The sequence below is a fragment of the Telopea speciosissima genome, chromosome 7 (genome assembly GCF_018873765.1).
Source record: "Telopea speciosissima isolate NSW1024214 ecotype Mountain lineage chromosome 7, Tspe_v1, whole genome shotgun sequence".
In the NCBI taxonomy this organism is placed as follows: Eukaryota; Viridiplantae; Streptophyta; class Magnoliopsida; order Proteales; family Proteaceae; genus Telopea; species Telopea speciosissima.
In genome coordinates this window covers 1630842-1645342 of record NC_057922.1, presented here as the reverse complement: position 1 = coordinate 1645342, position 14501 = coordinate 1630842, and the positions used below count along the sequence as shown (strand labels likewise).

The 14501-nt window shown below is 39.4% G+C and overlaps 3 protein-coding genes across 3 annotated transcripts in view; 2 read left to right on the top strand and 1 right to left on the bottom strand.

The window, feature by feature from the left end:
• The window catches only part of LOC122667752 (CLP protease regulatory subunit CLPX1, mitochondrial-like), a 38126-nt gene extending 35168 nt beyond the window's left edge, over positions 1 to 2958 (top strand). The window contains exons 12-15 of the mRNA XM_043864160.1: positions 1772 to 1834; positions 1963 to 2085; positions 2283 to 2441; positions 2671 to 2958. Coding sequence (XP_043720095.1) covers positions 1772 to 1834; positions 1963 to 2085; positions 2283 to 2441; positions 2671 to 2730 — 405 coding nt within the window. The 3' untranslated portion in view covers positions 2731 to 2958. The remainder of the gene's footprint in view (positions 1 to 1771; positions 1835 to 1962; positions 2086 to 2282; positions 2442 to 2670) is intronic.
• Positions 2959 to 5727: 2769 nt separating this feature from the next.
• On the top strand, positions 5728 to 7210 carry LOC122667756 (probable fructokinase-5). The gene is made up of 4 exons (XM_043864166.1): positions 5728 to 5923; positions 6047 to 6457; positions 6595 to 6729; positions 6965 to 7210. Exons 1-4 carry the CDS (start codon positions 5750 to 5752, stop codon positions 7208 to 7210), a joined length of 966 nt encoding a protein of 321 aa, XP_043720101.1. The 5' UTR covers positions 5728 to 5749.
• Positions 7211 to 8955: 1745 nt separating this feature from the next.
• LOC122667759 lies at positions 8956 to 10639 on the bottom strand. The gene is made up of 2 exons (XM_043864168.1): positions 10359 to 10639; positions 8956 to 9249 (listed from the first exon to the last, which is right to left on the bottom strand). The coding sequence occupies exons 1-2, from the start codon at positions 10601 to 10603 to the stop codon at positions 9042 to 9044; spliced, it is 453 nt and encodes a 150-aa protein (XP_043720103.1). The 5' UTR covers positions 10604 to 10639; the 3' UTR covers positions 8956 to 9041.
• Positions 10640 to 14501: the final 3862 nt, after the last annotated feature.

The window sequence follows — 14501 nt, the reverse complement described above, 5'->3', positions numbered from 1 at the left end:
GGTATTTTTTAAACACCCCTAAGGTTTCGCCTCGGTTAGCTCTACAGGTTTCGACCAAGATTTAGTTCAATGAGATGGAGGCCCTCATGAGAGACTTTCTTTGGAAGGGGTGTGAATCTTCCAAATTCCTTTACCCGATCAGTTGGTCCTCCGTTTGCATCCCTAGGGACGAAGTGGGCCTTGGCTTAAGAAGAATTAAAGATTTTAATAAAGTAGGTATTCTTTAGCTTCTTTGGAAGCTTACTAATAGAAGAAGAGCATTTGGGTTGATTGGGTTCAATCCCACCACCTTCCCAACAACTTTATTTGGACCGTCTCTCCTCATGCATCTTGGGTTTGGAGAAAGATTCTGAAAATCAGGCCTCTCGTGCTTGGGGTTATTTCTTCTTAGATTAATGATGATGCTTCTACGAGGTTCTGGTTGGACCATTGGCATCTGCTTGGGATCCTTCTTCACTCGGTGGGTAACAGAGCTATCTACAGTTTCAGTTTCAATAGATTGGATTTGGTTTCAGACATCATTTGGTTTGATGAGGGGGCCGCCTCCCCCTCCTCCGTCCTATCTGGCATTTGGGAAGCCCTTTTGAGTATTCCCCAGAAGGCCCTTTGGCAGTGGTGATATTGTTTCGTGGTCAGCCTCTTCTTGTGGTCAGTTCAGTGCCAAGTCTGCTTAGGATCTCATCAGGGTTGTTGGTTCTATTAAAGTCTGGCGCAACCTGGTTTGGTACAAGAGGTATATTCCCTGCCACAGCTTCACAGTATAAAGGGTTTTCTCCCACTGCCTCCCTATGCAAAGTCCTTCCTCATTGAGCACCATATTTCAGTCGCCCTCAGCTGTTGGCTTTATTGGAATGCCATTGAAGATGTGGAGCACCTCTTCTTTGATTTCCCATTCTCTTCCTTGGTCTGGAAAGGCATCCTTTCTAAGTGATTGCCCAGTAGAAGAAGAATCCTGCCTTTTGATAGAGAGTGGATTTGGGTGGACATGTCCTTTGCAGGGGCCTCTTGTTGTAATATGGTGGGCAGCTTGCATTTGGTGCTTTTATTTATCTTATCTGGTTGATGCGCAACCTTCGCAGATGGACCTCCCAGTCTAGATCCTTTCAGCAGATTTGGGATTTCATTATCTTTGATGTAAAAGCCAGGCTAGATGTGTCTTCCTCCAGGTGTGTAGATTCCCCCAGAAATAGGCTGATTGTTGCTTCTTGGGGTATTTCCCCTTCTATTTTCCAGGCCTTTGCCTCTCCCCCTTTGTGAAGGCTGGGCCTTGATGATTGTATTTTATTGTTAGTTTGTTCCTCCCCTTTTGAGGGGCCCCCTGTATTTTTCTTTTCTTTGGTTAATGAATTATTTATTCACCCCCCAAATAAAAAAACTATTTGGTGTCAGTTGACTTGAGCAGGTCAAACTTAGGTATAATTGGTGGTTTGTTTGTAAACTCATTTAGAATATAAAAAAATCTTTAAATGTTAAGGGACCTTTGTTGTGGTTTCTGTTACTTTCCCTCTCTTCTTATGAACCCCGAGGCTTGTTATTTTTATATACTTTCTCCAGCGATGAAAGAGAAACTGGGGGATCAGGTAGAACACACTTAACTAATTCAGCATTTGAGAGTTTTGATTTAATTATGCTTTTCTGCTTTCTATTATTAGTTTTGTTAAACATGAATCATACCAGTCAAACTTCTAGGATCGAGAGCTTTATGCATTCTCGTGTCCTTGTCCTTTTGGCAAGCTAAAATAGAATCTGAATGCTCTATTTTCTGTAACAGGTCCTGACGGAGCCCAAAAATGCTCTTGGTAAACAGTACAAGAAAATGTTTAGTATGAACAATGTAAGATTTGGTTTGCTTTTGGCTTCTAGCCAGGAGTATGTATCCTCTTTATATATATATATGAATATATATATATATTGTCTAGATCTAGATCTTCATGAGATGGTTAAGATTCTACCACATTTCAGGTCAAGCTACATTTTACAGAGAATGCCCTGAGACTGATTGCAAATAAAGCCATGGCAAAGAACACTGGTGCAAGGGGTTTGAGGGCCATATTGGAAAACATTCTAACTGAAGCCATGTATGAGGTAGTAACTTTTGTACATAACTAATAATGTCTTAAAACTGTTGATCCTTAGAATGAAGTTGACCCGTCATCTGAGCTGCCTTGGGTTCTATGGAATATTAATGTCATTCAGGAACTGGTATCACATTGGTTGACAAAATTAAGAATGTGAGGTGTTATTTCATTTCCTAATTCAACTATTTCTTTGCACTCATTCAGATACCAGATGAAAAATCAGGAAACGAAAGAGTGGATGCAGTTGTGGTTGATGAAGAGGCAGTTGGGACAGTGGATGCCCCAGGACTTGGAGCAAAGATTCTTCGGGGAGATGGAGCACTGGAACGATACCTTTCCGAAACCAAGTCAAAGGAACCTGTGGTATGTAATTGATCAATGCTTCTTTTTTTGTGGTATGAAGTGAAATACTTGCACTAGAGGGTTACGGGCACTCAGTCACCCAGTCTAGTGGTCCCCACTGTGTTGGGCAGCTTGAGCGCCTGTATGGTCCTTAAGCCTGTAGCGCTGCTTTTTTGGTTTTGTAAAAACCCTGCTAATGTACAATGTGATTCATGTGGTTGTGGTTGACCTGTGCTTTCAATGTCCGCAGGTGAGGAGTGAGGTGTTGGAAAGAGAGCAAGAGGTCACATCAAGAGCCATGAGCATGTAGCTATTGTTGGCATGTGTAAAATCTCCACTTTATATCTATATCTCATTGGAAATTTGGTGTAATCATCTCTTGTAAAACACAGCAAGGCTTCTTCTGTTCAATTGAAAAGGAGAAAAGAAAGAGAGAAAAAAAAGGGGGAAGGAAAAATGTAACATGCTCATTTATAAACTGCAGCTTGTATAAAACATTTTTCTCATTCAGGAAAATGGGGTTTCTAATCTTACCTCATCCAAAGGCCCAACTCTGTTTATCAAGATTTCTTTTTGCTGTGGGAGTGTGAAAGTTTAGACTGGAAAATGCGATTATAAGCATCTATTCTTTCGAAAGTGTTTTGCTATTTCCATCGTCCTCATCACTTACCTTGTATGAATCCCTCCCTCCGCTCCCTTGGGCCTTTTTGATTGGATAAAATGGAATGGAAAAAGAAAAACAATATAATTCTACTCTTCTTCCCAGATAATATCAACAGAGCTCCAAGAATCATGGTGAAATAAAGTTTGAGATTATTTCTGATGCCTGAAACAAAGTCTGGTGCAGTTCCATTCCATGGTTGTATGATTCAATTGATTCTGTTGACTGCCCTAACCTTTCGTTGATTATTTATTGGATCTGGATTCTCTACTTCCGAGCTGCCCCTACTTACGTGCATTTCAGTCTCCACACACAACACGGTGGAAAAGACTGCCTTACCCTTGCTCGGGCAAGGCACTTGGGCAGGGGTAAGGCGGTCTTTTTGCTGTCATGCTGTGTCTGGGGCGCACACGGCAGTGCGGGCAGCTCGGCAGTAGAGGAGCCCGATGCTTATTTTTATTTGGTATTTTTACGTAGTAGCAGCATATTTGTGTCCCGTATGTGTTCCAGGACATGAATCTGTAAACATTCACCAAGGTTGGGAAACATTGTACAAAAAACAACTCAGTTTTGTCCCAACTAAATGGGGTCGGCGACATGGATCAAAGTAGGGACAGAATATTAATAATATAAAAGTTAAAGGAAGGAGCACACAATATGGACACAAACTCTAAGGCATCGATCTTTCTTAGCCCGTTACTACTCTTTAACTGGCCAACATTCTGTTCCATATCTTTAGATTGGAGTGTATTACAACAATGTCACAACATCATAGCCCAACTAAATGGGTTTAATCACATGGATCTTTGCTCACCAATCTCTATTTGAAGTCATACAAGGAATAAGGCCCAAGCTAGTCATGTCTTTCCTCACCACTTCTCCTGTAGTTATCTTAGGCCTGCCCCTAGTTCTTTTGATTCCCTCAATCTGAATCAAGTCATTCCTCCAAACTGGGACATCCGAAGGACACTGTCGAACATGTTCATGCCACCTCAAACGATTCTTTCTAAGTTTATCATGGATCGGAACTACTACCAACTCAACTCTAATATGGCCATTTCTTACTTTATCTTTCCTAGTTTTCCCACCCATCCATCTCAACACCCTCATCTCCGCAACGCCAAATTTATTTTTATGACACTTCTTCGCAGCACAGCAATCCGCGCCGTACATCTTAACTGAATTAATGACACCATATATTCAGTCTGAGTTTGTAATAAGAGTTTACCCAAGACTCAAACTTATGTGAAACAACAACAAAAATCCACAATCCTCCATACGGTTTAATGGCATGTTTGCAATTTTTGAATATTATGGATAAACTTTTGACACATACAGTATGGCTCATTTTGGAACCAATAAAATTTTAGGTCTTTTTTAACACTGACAACCCAAATGACTGGGCATGAGTTTGCAGCAGCAATGTAAATTAACAATGGTGAACATTCTTTACCGCTGGGGAAGGAAAACTGGATTCAATTATTTATGAAAAAAGGAAGTAACATTATTGGGGTCAATTATGGGGCAAATCTTACTATACGGTTTATAGTTTTCAGTGTCAGAGAATTCCAATTATACTGAATAAATACAACGTACCACCACTTGTGCACCTGATTTGGAAGGTATTTTTAGGTTATTAGAAGAGTGATCTATGAACTGCCAGGGTGGCGAGTCAGCCAATTGGAAGGGCAGGAGAATGTTCACTTTTTTTTTTTGGTAGAAGGGCAGGAAAAAGTTCATTAATACACATTTTGTCCGGGAGCATGGCGACTATGTTTAAGCGGGACCCAATCCTCCCCCTCCTTTTGATTCAATCAATCTGTGTGGGATAGGGAGGACATTTTACTAGGTGGTGGAGAGAGAGAGAGAAAAAAGGGTGCAGGTGCGAGAATCACGCTAACTTTTTTCCTATTCATTCATCAATAGGGGCAGAGAGGAGAGAGAGGGTGTGAGAAGAAAAGAGATAGAAAAAGCAAAATATTAGCGTAGGCTATGGCACCAGCTCAAGTAAAATATTCTCCCAATATAATTACAAAAACACTCTCCCAATACAAAAACATGAAGAAGTTAAAAAAAAAAAAGGCAAAACAGAGGTTTGACAAATCCAGTGAGAAAATGAAATATAACAACCAAAATATATCTGACGATCCAGAAAAAAAGGGAATTTGGTCTAGTCTCAAGGGGAAGGGTGAGAAAAGGTAAGCAGCCAAGCAAGCAATAAGAGAGGATTGAGGAGGCAAATAATAATAATACCTGCTCATCCATCGTTCCCTCCCCCATCCCCAATCCAGATCCTCTACTGCCAAGCTGCCTCACTAGCTACGGTCAAACTCTCCCTCTCTGTCTCTTTCTCTTACTCTTTCCACCCTCCAAGAATAGAAGTTGAAAGATAAAACAGACCATAAATAGATAGATAGAACGAACTAGATATTTATCAAAATTATTTCAATTCCATCCACCCAAAAAAAAATTAATTAATTAATTCACCAAAATTAGGGGGGCTCTGGACTCTGGATGGAGTTGTTGCACTGCCTATTTAAGCCTCCATTACTCATTTATTTCTTGCATCTCATTCCATTCCATTCCATTCCTTAAGGTACTCACTCTTGTCTGCATTAATTTCCTGTTATTCGTTCTTGTAGAGAGAGAGAGAGGGGGAGGGAGATAGATGGCAACTCCATCGATAGTTTCATTCGGGGAGATGTTAATCGATTTCGTGCCAAACGAGGCCGGTGTCTCTCTGGCTGAGTCGAAAGGTTTCCTTAAAGCCCCAGGTGGAGCCCCTGCCAATGTTGCCTGCGCCATTACCAAGCTTGGTGGTTCCTCTGCTTTCGTTGGCAAGGTGAGAATAAGATTTTATTTATTGTTTTTTGGTTTTTTGTTTTTATCATATATCATTTGATGATGGATGGATAGATCGATGGATGGATGGATGGATGGATGGATAAATGGATGGGATGATCAGGTTGGAGGCGACGAATTCGGTCGGATGCTGGTGGATATCATAAAGAAAAATGGGGTAAACGTAGATGGAGTGTGCTACGACAAGGACGCGAGGACAGCACTGGCATTCGTAACGCTGAGGGCGGATGGAGAGAGGGAGTTCATGTTCTACCGCAACCCAAGTGCGGACATGCTTCTCAAGGAATCGGAGCTCAACATGGGGTTGATCAAGCAGGCCAAGATCTTCCACTATGGTTCCATCAGCTTGATCTCTGACCCTACTCGCTCCGCCCACTTGGCCGCCATGAAAGCCGCTAAGGAAGCTGGTGTCTTGCTTTCCTACGATCCTAATCTCCGCCTCCCACTCTGGCCCTCTCCTGAGGCTGCCCGGAATGGGATCAAGAGCATCTGGAACAAGGCTGATATCATCAAGGTTCGAAACAGAAAAAAAAAAAAAAAAAAAAAAACTCTCTCTCTCTCTCTCTCTGTCTAGTGGTGTTCTTCTTGCATGCTATGTACTTACATTAATAATGATGAATTTGGGTGGCATTTTTGGCGGCGATGGCGCAGGTCAGCGACGAAGAGCTGCAATTCATAGCAGAGGGTGACCCTATGAGTGAGGAAGTCGTGAAGTCAGTCTGGTACGAAGGGTGTAAGCTCCTCGTTATCACCTGCGGCGAAAAGGGCTGCAAATACTACACTAAGGTTTTCCTGCTTCAATCTCTCTCTCTCTCTCTCTCTCTTTTGATCTTTGTCCACCTTTTTAAAAATTAATAATAAAAAGGAACAGATGTTGTGAGTTAGAATCACGAGCCTCATCAGAATAATTGTACTAATTAATGATTTTGATTGATGAAATACTACTAGAAATTGATGTTAATTAATTTGTTGTTGTTGATGTTTGGTGGTGGTGGTGGTGTGACTTGTGACCTGTGAGCAGTCATTCAAAGGGAATGTGAATGGGTATGCAGTGAAGGCCGTGGACACAACAGGAGCTGGTGATGCTTTTATTGGTGCATTACTCTACTCAATCGCTAAAGATCCTTCAATCTTAGAGAATGAAGAGAAGCTGAAAGAGGCCCTTCAAATATCAAATGCTTGCGGAGCTATCGTTACGACCCAGAAAGGAGCAATTCCTGCACTTCCAGACATGTCTACCGCCCTTGCACTCATCTCCAAGTCTTAGCGGGGGCGCAAATGAATTTTTTATAACGACCATCTTCCTTCTCCTCCTTTTTCTTTCCTTTCTTTCTTTTATGCTCTCTACATATTGTATGCACGAGCAGCCTCTCTCTCTCTCTCTCTCTCTCTCTCTCTCTCTCTCTCTCTCTGAATTCTCTCTTTTCATTTTTTTTTTTTTTTTTTTTTTTGTTAACCTTTAATTTGTTCAATCACTCCCTCCCTCCCTCCCTCCTGTTTTGGAAGGAAGAGCAGCTGCAGGAATCTATTAGTTGTATTCTTCTACACCTCTTTTCCATTGATGATATGCTCTTTCATCACCTTGACAGAGAGACAGATGAAACCAAAGAGCAGAGTGAATCAATTTTTTTTTTAAAAATCTTGAATTTGGTAATTTCTGTTCTTAGTGTATTTACAATCATGCAACTAGTAGTTTTCTGTAGGGGAGTGTAGCCTACGCCAACACTCCCATGTGTCTATCTCTCTCCTCCTCAAAACAAGGGAGCAAAAGTGTCTTTTCACATGGGGAGGAGAGAGATAGACTCATGGGAGTGCTGGCATAGGCCACACTTCCGGACACAACTTTTTCCCTATATGGGATATATATATATATATATATAGTAAAACCAAACCATGAATCATGAATGCAACAAATGTTTAAAAAGATATGGCACAAGAAAGAAATCCAATCATCAATAGGAGAAATCGCAATTTGGGTTTTGTCTTGTTTTGACCTGTAATTGAGTTGAGTTTCGGTGAATATATAATATTCTTGTTTGTACAAAAATGCATCCGAACCCCCCCCCCCCGCCCAAATTAATTAATTAATTAATTGGTTCTAGAATTGTATCTGCGCAGAGTGGTGAAAATCCTACGTACTAGAAAGAACTCCCCAGTACTCCATTGCTAATTACTGGATTCATATACCTACTACCGCAATTAAGAGAAACAAGACATACATGATCGAAAGACATGTTTGTCCTATGGCTGCTGCCTCCTGCAAAATGCAGCAGCATCCGCTTCAGTATCCATTTCGTCTCCATCTGATCAACTAAAAAAGTGGATATATAAAACCAGAGGAATGTGCACGCAGACATACATTCACACATACTAACAAGCACATTGATCTGCTGGTTAATTAATAGAGACGTCAAGTGATTTCAATCAACTACCAGATTATAGATACAGATATAACTTAAAAACCACTACAGCCTGGGGTTAGCAAAAAGGGATTCGAACGAGCCTACATCAATCAATCCACCAACCAACCAACTAACAACACACACAATTAAAGGCATTATATCAAATCAAGGTGTATCACAAATGCCCGCAGCAGCTCGATCGTTCTATACAAAGACACAACAACAACAACAACAACAACAACAGCTCTGGAATTGACAAGACTCGATCGATCAGCACATTCACTGATTCACTTGCTCAAAGAAAAGTCTGTAACCCAAATTTACATAATCTTAAGGTCGATCATAATACTCGATCGATCAGCACATTCACTGATTCACTTGCTCAAAGAAAAGTCTGTAACAGCATAATACTCGATCGATCAGCACATTCACTGATTCACTTGCTCAAAGAAAAGTCTGTAACAGCATAATACTCGATCGATCGATCAGCACATTCATTGTAGTAGTAACAATATTACAAATTTGTCTTTCCACATCATGAGTTCTAGCTAGCTGCACGTGATAACAATATTACAAATTTGTCTTTCCACATCATGAGTTCTAGCTAGCTGCAGATGATGAATTATCTGCAGGTCCGGTCCTAATTACAAGTATTAGAAAGCTAAATTACATCCATCTTGGATTAACGCTCATAAATTAATATTCAAAGTTGTAGTGCTTGTCCACAGCTTCTGATACATCCCAAGTGCACTTCATTCCTTTTGGAAACTCAACCAAATCACCAGCCCCAAACTCCACAAAATCCTGGTGCCCATCAGGGTGAACCTTCACCTTACCCTTCAAAAGATAACATGTCTCTTTGGCATCATATGTCCATGGGAATTTACTTGGAGGGCATCCCCACCTAATCACCAGATGACAATATCCATTTAATTATGAACACACACATATATTTGTGCAACAAGGATTTGTTTTTATTTTATGTTTATGTAACAGCAGCCATTAACTGAGGATGGATAATATTTCACATTCAAACATAATTCATAAAATCAGGAATAATGTAACCCAAACTGTTAACAAGATCGATAATTGATTTCACAACTTTGTGGATATAATTGGATACTTATATTTTTCAAAGGCTCGATCACTGCCTAATTAAAAACGAGGATCAGGAAATATATATAAACCAAATGAACAAATGGAAAAGTAAAGTGGTCAAATAATAATTGAAAGATCTATCACCCAATAATCTCCGGCCACTAACAGCTTAATTCTATAGCCCCCCAAAACTCAAGATCCATTAATCAATTTAATGGAGATGAAAAAAAAAAAATTTACGTTGCAAATAAGTTCCACTGGTAACTTTAACACTAAACATAAATAACATAGTGGAAGATTGTGGTGACAGGGGAGTAGTCAGTAGAGCTAATTAATAAGCTCTTTGGAGGAAAATTCTTTGTAAAATAATGCAGAAATCTACAATATTCTTGGGAATAAGGGGTTGACTATTAGATGGTGTTCAAAGGGATAAGGGGTATTTTTCCCTTTAACTGCTTGCTCAACTCAACTCAACTCAAGCTTTATCCCAAACTCAACTCTAGCCTTATCCCAAGTCAATAGGGTCGGACGCATGGATCTTCATTCTCCAACCAACGATCACTTTAATTGTTTGCTCCTATGGTTTATATGAACTTCACAAAAATTAACGATCGAGCAAAGAACTCTTTTCTATCTTTCTCTAGAACTTTCTTTGATCTATTTAGTCATTAAAAGTGTCTTTCTCTAGAATGAGCAAAGATCTATTTAGTTGTTAAAACTCTGTCAAATTTTTATCAGAAACCCAGATGGTCAAAGCAAAGAAAGCGAAACGGGTGAAGGAAAACTTTCACCTAAATAACTTCCCCCATCATATTTACTTATCTCGGCCAAAAATAAAGGAACCAAAATCACAAAACCCAAGAAACTGCGGGAAAAAAAGGAAATGAAAGCAATGGAGAAATGTGAAAAACGTACTTGGGCCATTGTCTGACTCCGAGGTGGGTGAGTTTTGTCTCAGGAGGGTTCCGTTCGATCTTTATTCCCATTTTCTCTGTTGCCATTACTTCTGCTCTTATCCTAGAAGAGAGCCTTCCGCTTCCGCTTGGTTTGGAGTTGGCCCTTGCAAACGGAGAGGAAATCAGAGAGACAGTGAGTTTGGGTAGTGGGTAATGATTGGAAACAGAGATGGCTGCTTGATTTATAATAGCCAGACTCGCCATTGGAATTGGGACTTATTGGGTCTTGGCCCAGCTCACAGGGGAATTTGATGGGGGAAAAAAACGACCTGAAACGAAAAATAATGAAAAATTAATAGATAAAGGTCCAAGTGTGCAATTTTCTGGGTGGTTGTTTTCTTATCGTGTATTTTAATCTCATCCTTTCATTTGTTGTCCACTTCCAGTTGACAAAGATCACCTAATTTTTTTTATTTTTTTTTTTAATAAGAGAAGAAATATATATATTAAAACCATTGAACAAGCTACAGTCCTAAGTCGGTTGTGATCCTAGCATAGCATTGTTTGAAGGGTGTTAGATTTATACAATATATGCCTACGGTAGAAGAGTTCAGGAATCGGTCCATAAGTTCACAATAAACACCTATTTATATCCACGAGATGGATAGGGAAAAAAAGTGAGCAGGTCATATAATCGCTTGTTAGTAGTTCAGATACTCTTTAACGGAATTGATTCTTTCTTCGCTGTCTGCCATCCATGGAAGAGGCCCACCATATCCGCTTTTGTACTGTCAAAAGTTCATAAGCAACCTGCATTTGTTAGCATATGATATCCATCTATCAAAAGGTAAGAAATCCACTGAGCTAGTTTAAGTGCGGGTTCAAAAATTCCTGCGATCATTAAACCAGATAAGTGGGAGTTAATGTTAGCAGATAACAAATTGTAGATGGGAAGGTGTCTGCGGTCAGTGAAACATAGCAAATTTTCTGTGGGGTTCTTTTTTCTTTTTTGTCTTTCTAATATAATATTTTTTTAAAATTAAAGTAAATCTTGTTAATTCACATGACATAATGACAAAATGGTGTTTATTGTGCAAGTAAAAGGCATTGAGCAAGCAAAAGCCTTGGATCTTCATCTGAAAGAAATCTGGGTTTCAAACACAGACATGTTGGGTCTTGTTTCTTGTCCCATCAACGATGCTTGGTCGTGGACTCTGCTTCCTCTTTGTCTTAAATTAATTCTCTTGTTTCAGATGATACTGTTTTTTGTTTAACAGGGATAATTGTGTAATTTTGTGACCGACTTATTTTGCGAATTAGGCAATATTAGGTCATATGAACTTCCAGTCTTTGGATAGTTGTAAATATTTTTCTCTTTCTTAACTTAATACTTTTCTTTTCATCAAAAAACAAAAAAAAAGAGAAAGATGTACTTATTTTTAGGAGAGTGAAAACAAAACTTACTAAACATGAGTTGTCCAAGATGATAAAGAAGGCTAAGGCGCACTAATGAGCACTCTCCATCTTAATCGCCCTTTATAGATGCAATTGGGTGTATGTGAGTAGGCCTCCAAGATACAGCAGTCTTTGTTGGCTTCTGGCAATAATAGTGCACTTTGCTACTATAAACCCCTTCAAGAACATCAAAGTTGTACTCAAGCTATACTTTTACACAATGCATTCGAGAAGATATTATGTTGATTGTTTTGTTTTTTTAAGTAAATGGGCAGCATAGCACACACAAACACACACAAAGAGAGAGTATACCACGAATTTGTGCATTACTTTTGAAGGCGAAACGAGGCCAGGTTTTTTAAAACTCCAGTCCAACTCTAAGTCCTCTCAGTTCAGCCCAAGCCCAACCTGGCCTAGGTCGGGTTGAGATATCTCAACCCAGGCCCAACCTTACCAGACCTAGCCCTGCCCAACCCTGATTGACCCTGATTGGGTTGGGCTAGGTCGAGTTGGCCCTAGTTTTTGCTAAGGGCCGGCTTGGCCCTGATTGATCCTATTTTTGCAACCCTAACTGACCCTTCTTTTTTCTCCATTTGTGTCGTCCTATGCATTAAAAAAATGAGAAACATGTGATTGGGTATTGGTTTGTTTCATACTCAATTGACTATTAGACTTTTCTTTGGTTAAAAATCTTAGTCCTATCTAAAATTTTAAATACTTTCGTCCAATAGATAATTAGACTTTTTTTTTGGTAAATCAATAGATAATTAGATATTACACAAAAATTATAACATGTAAACACTAAATTGTAAAGCATAACCTAACACAGGGTCGGGTCAGGTTGGGCTCAGCCTGAGGCCTCAACCCTGGCCCAGCCCGACCCTAACCCCAAGCCTAAAAATTCCAATTCTAACTTGCTCTCAGGGTTGACAAATCTAGCCCAGGCCCTGTTTGGGCTCAGGGTATCCAGGGCGGCCTCAGGCCTACAGGGCCAAACTTACACCCCTAGAAGGCACCCACTTCCTCTATTTATAGAGGTGGATTCATCCCTTCAAGGCATCCCATGGAATGAGTGTGTTATTGATTTGTACGGATTGATTAAAATATTTCAATTCAAGTGTTAAGAAATCAATGTCCCTTGAAGGTCCTCATGGAGTAGGTGTGACTCTTGGTTCCTACGGTTTGAATTTAACCTAATCATTGGAGGAGAAGATTATCTCCAATGGAAAGAACCACCGGTTTATCTCTCCATCGAATCAAATTAGTTAAAGGTGCATTTATGAACCCATGCTAATTATTGCCAATATCTCTGTTAGGAAATTATGAACTTAAATACAATAGCCCAAACAAGATGTCCAAATAGGAACATCCAAGCCCAGACCGATAAACCATGTATACCAAAAAAATATATATCCATTGATAAATTGTGAAGAGTTTAACCATAGATAATCTCTTAACCAATTCATAAAAAAAATGGAGGATTCATTGAAAATTTGAAATACTATGCCATAATGTGGTGTGTTTCTAATGCCAGTAAAAGTAACACATCCAATTGTATTTAACATTCAAAAAATCGCTAAATAAAATGTGTCTCAAGTTAAAAAATCATAAGTATCGATTCGTCTTGGCCATCGTATTTCTTGGTTTCAATAGGACTCATTATGAGCATTTCTACATACTGTTATCTAAAAATAATCAAGTTATTATTGACAGAAAGAAACTAGGAAACATAGTGGAATCAAACATATTTAAGTAATTATTGCTCTACCAAACCACAAAGAAAACACTTCTTTTTTTCTTCTAGATGAATATAATATTGAGATATTTTCTCGAAACAATATTGGTTCTAAGACTACTTCAGCTTTTGATTTTTTACTAGTTAATCTCAATAAATCACGTAGGCCATTTTTTTTTTAACGAGATACTCAGTGCTTTTTTTTTTTCTTCTTTTTTTTTGATGAAAGTGTAATCACACAAACCACACACCAATCCCAAAAGGTGGGTACTCGATGCATATTGTATGCACATTTTTGGCACAAAATCGCATTGTATCATAATAGCTATTCCGTGTATTACCATCCCCTGAGAGAATTACAAACAAATACAGATCTTTGTATCATCCATTATACTGAGATATACCATGAGACCAATCAATTGATTCAAGATACCGTTTCAAAAATAGATTTGTTCCCAATTAGGCCCAAAATTGTTAAGTTAAATCGATAACTCAAATCAACAACAAAACTGAAAATGAAACCAATTAAAACCATTGAACTGGAAATGTTTAATAACCATTTAAATAAAACATTTATGAATTGGTTTCGATTTGGGATATTGGAACAAGTGTTCTTTCCTTTAATACTTTTACTTCATTGGGAAAAAGATCTCAACGTGGTGGTGTTTCCTACCCCCTTTCACAGGGCACCGTGAGATTACGCCTCTACCCCCCCTTGGTAGATACCCAGGTGTGCTCACCCATTGACCCAGATGCTTGTGTAGAGACGATTCACTGATGTCCACACAGGAAACTGCAGGGAAGTGTCGGAGAACCGGAGCAGCTGGCTTCTACCCCACAAAGCCTTTGTCGATAGGAGACATTGAAACCATCTGGCAATTTCTGGTGGTATTAGATAAACATGACATAACTACAAGGGCAGTAGAAATGATCAATGGGACCCGAATAATAAAAGTAGAATGGACGGATCAA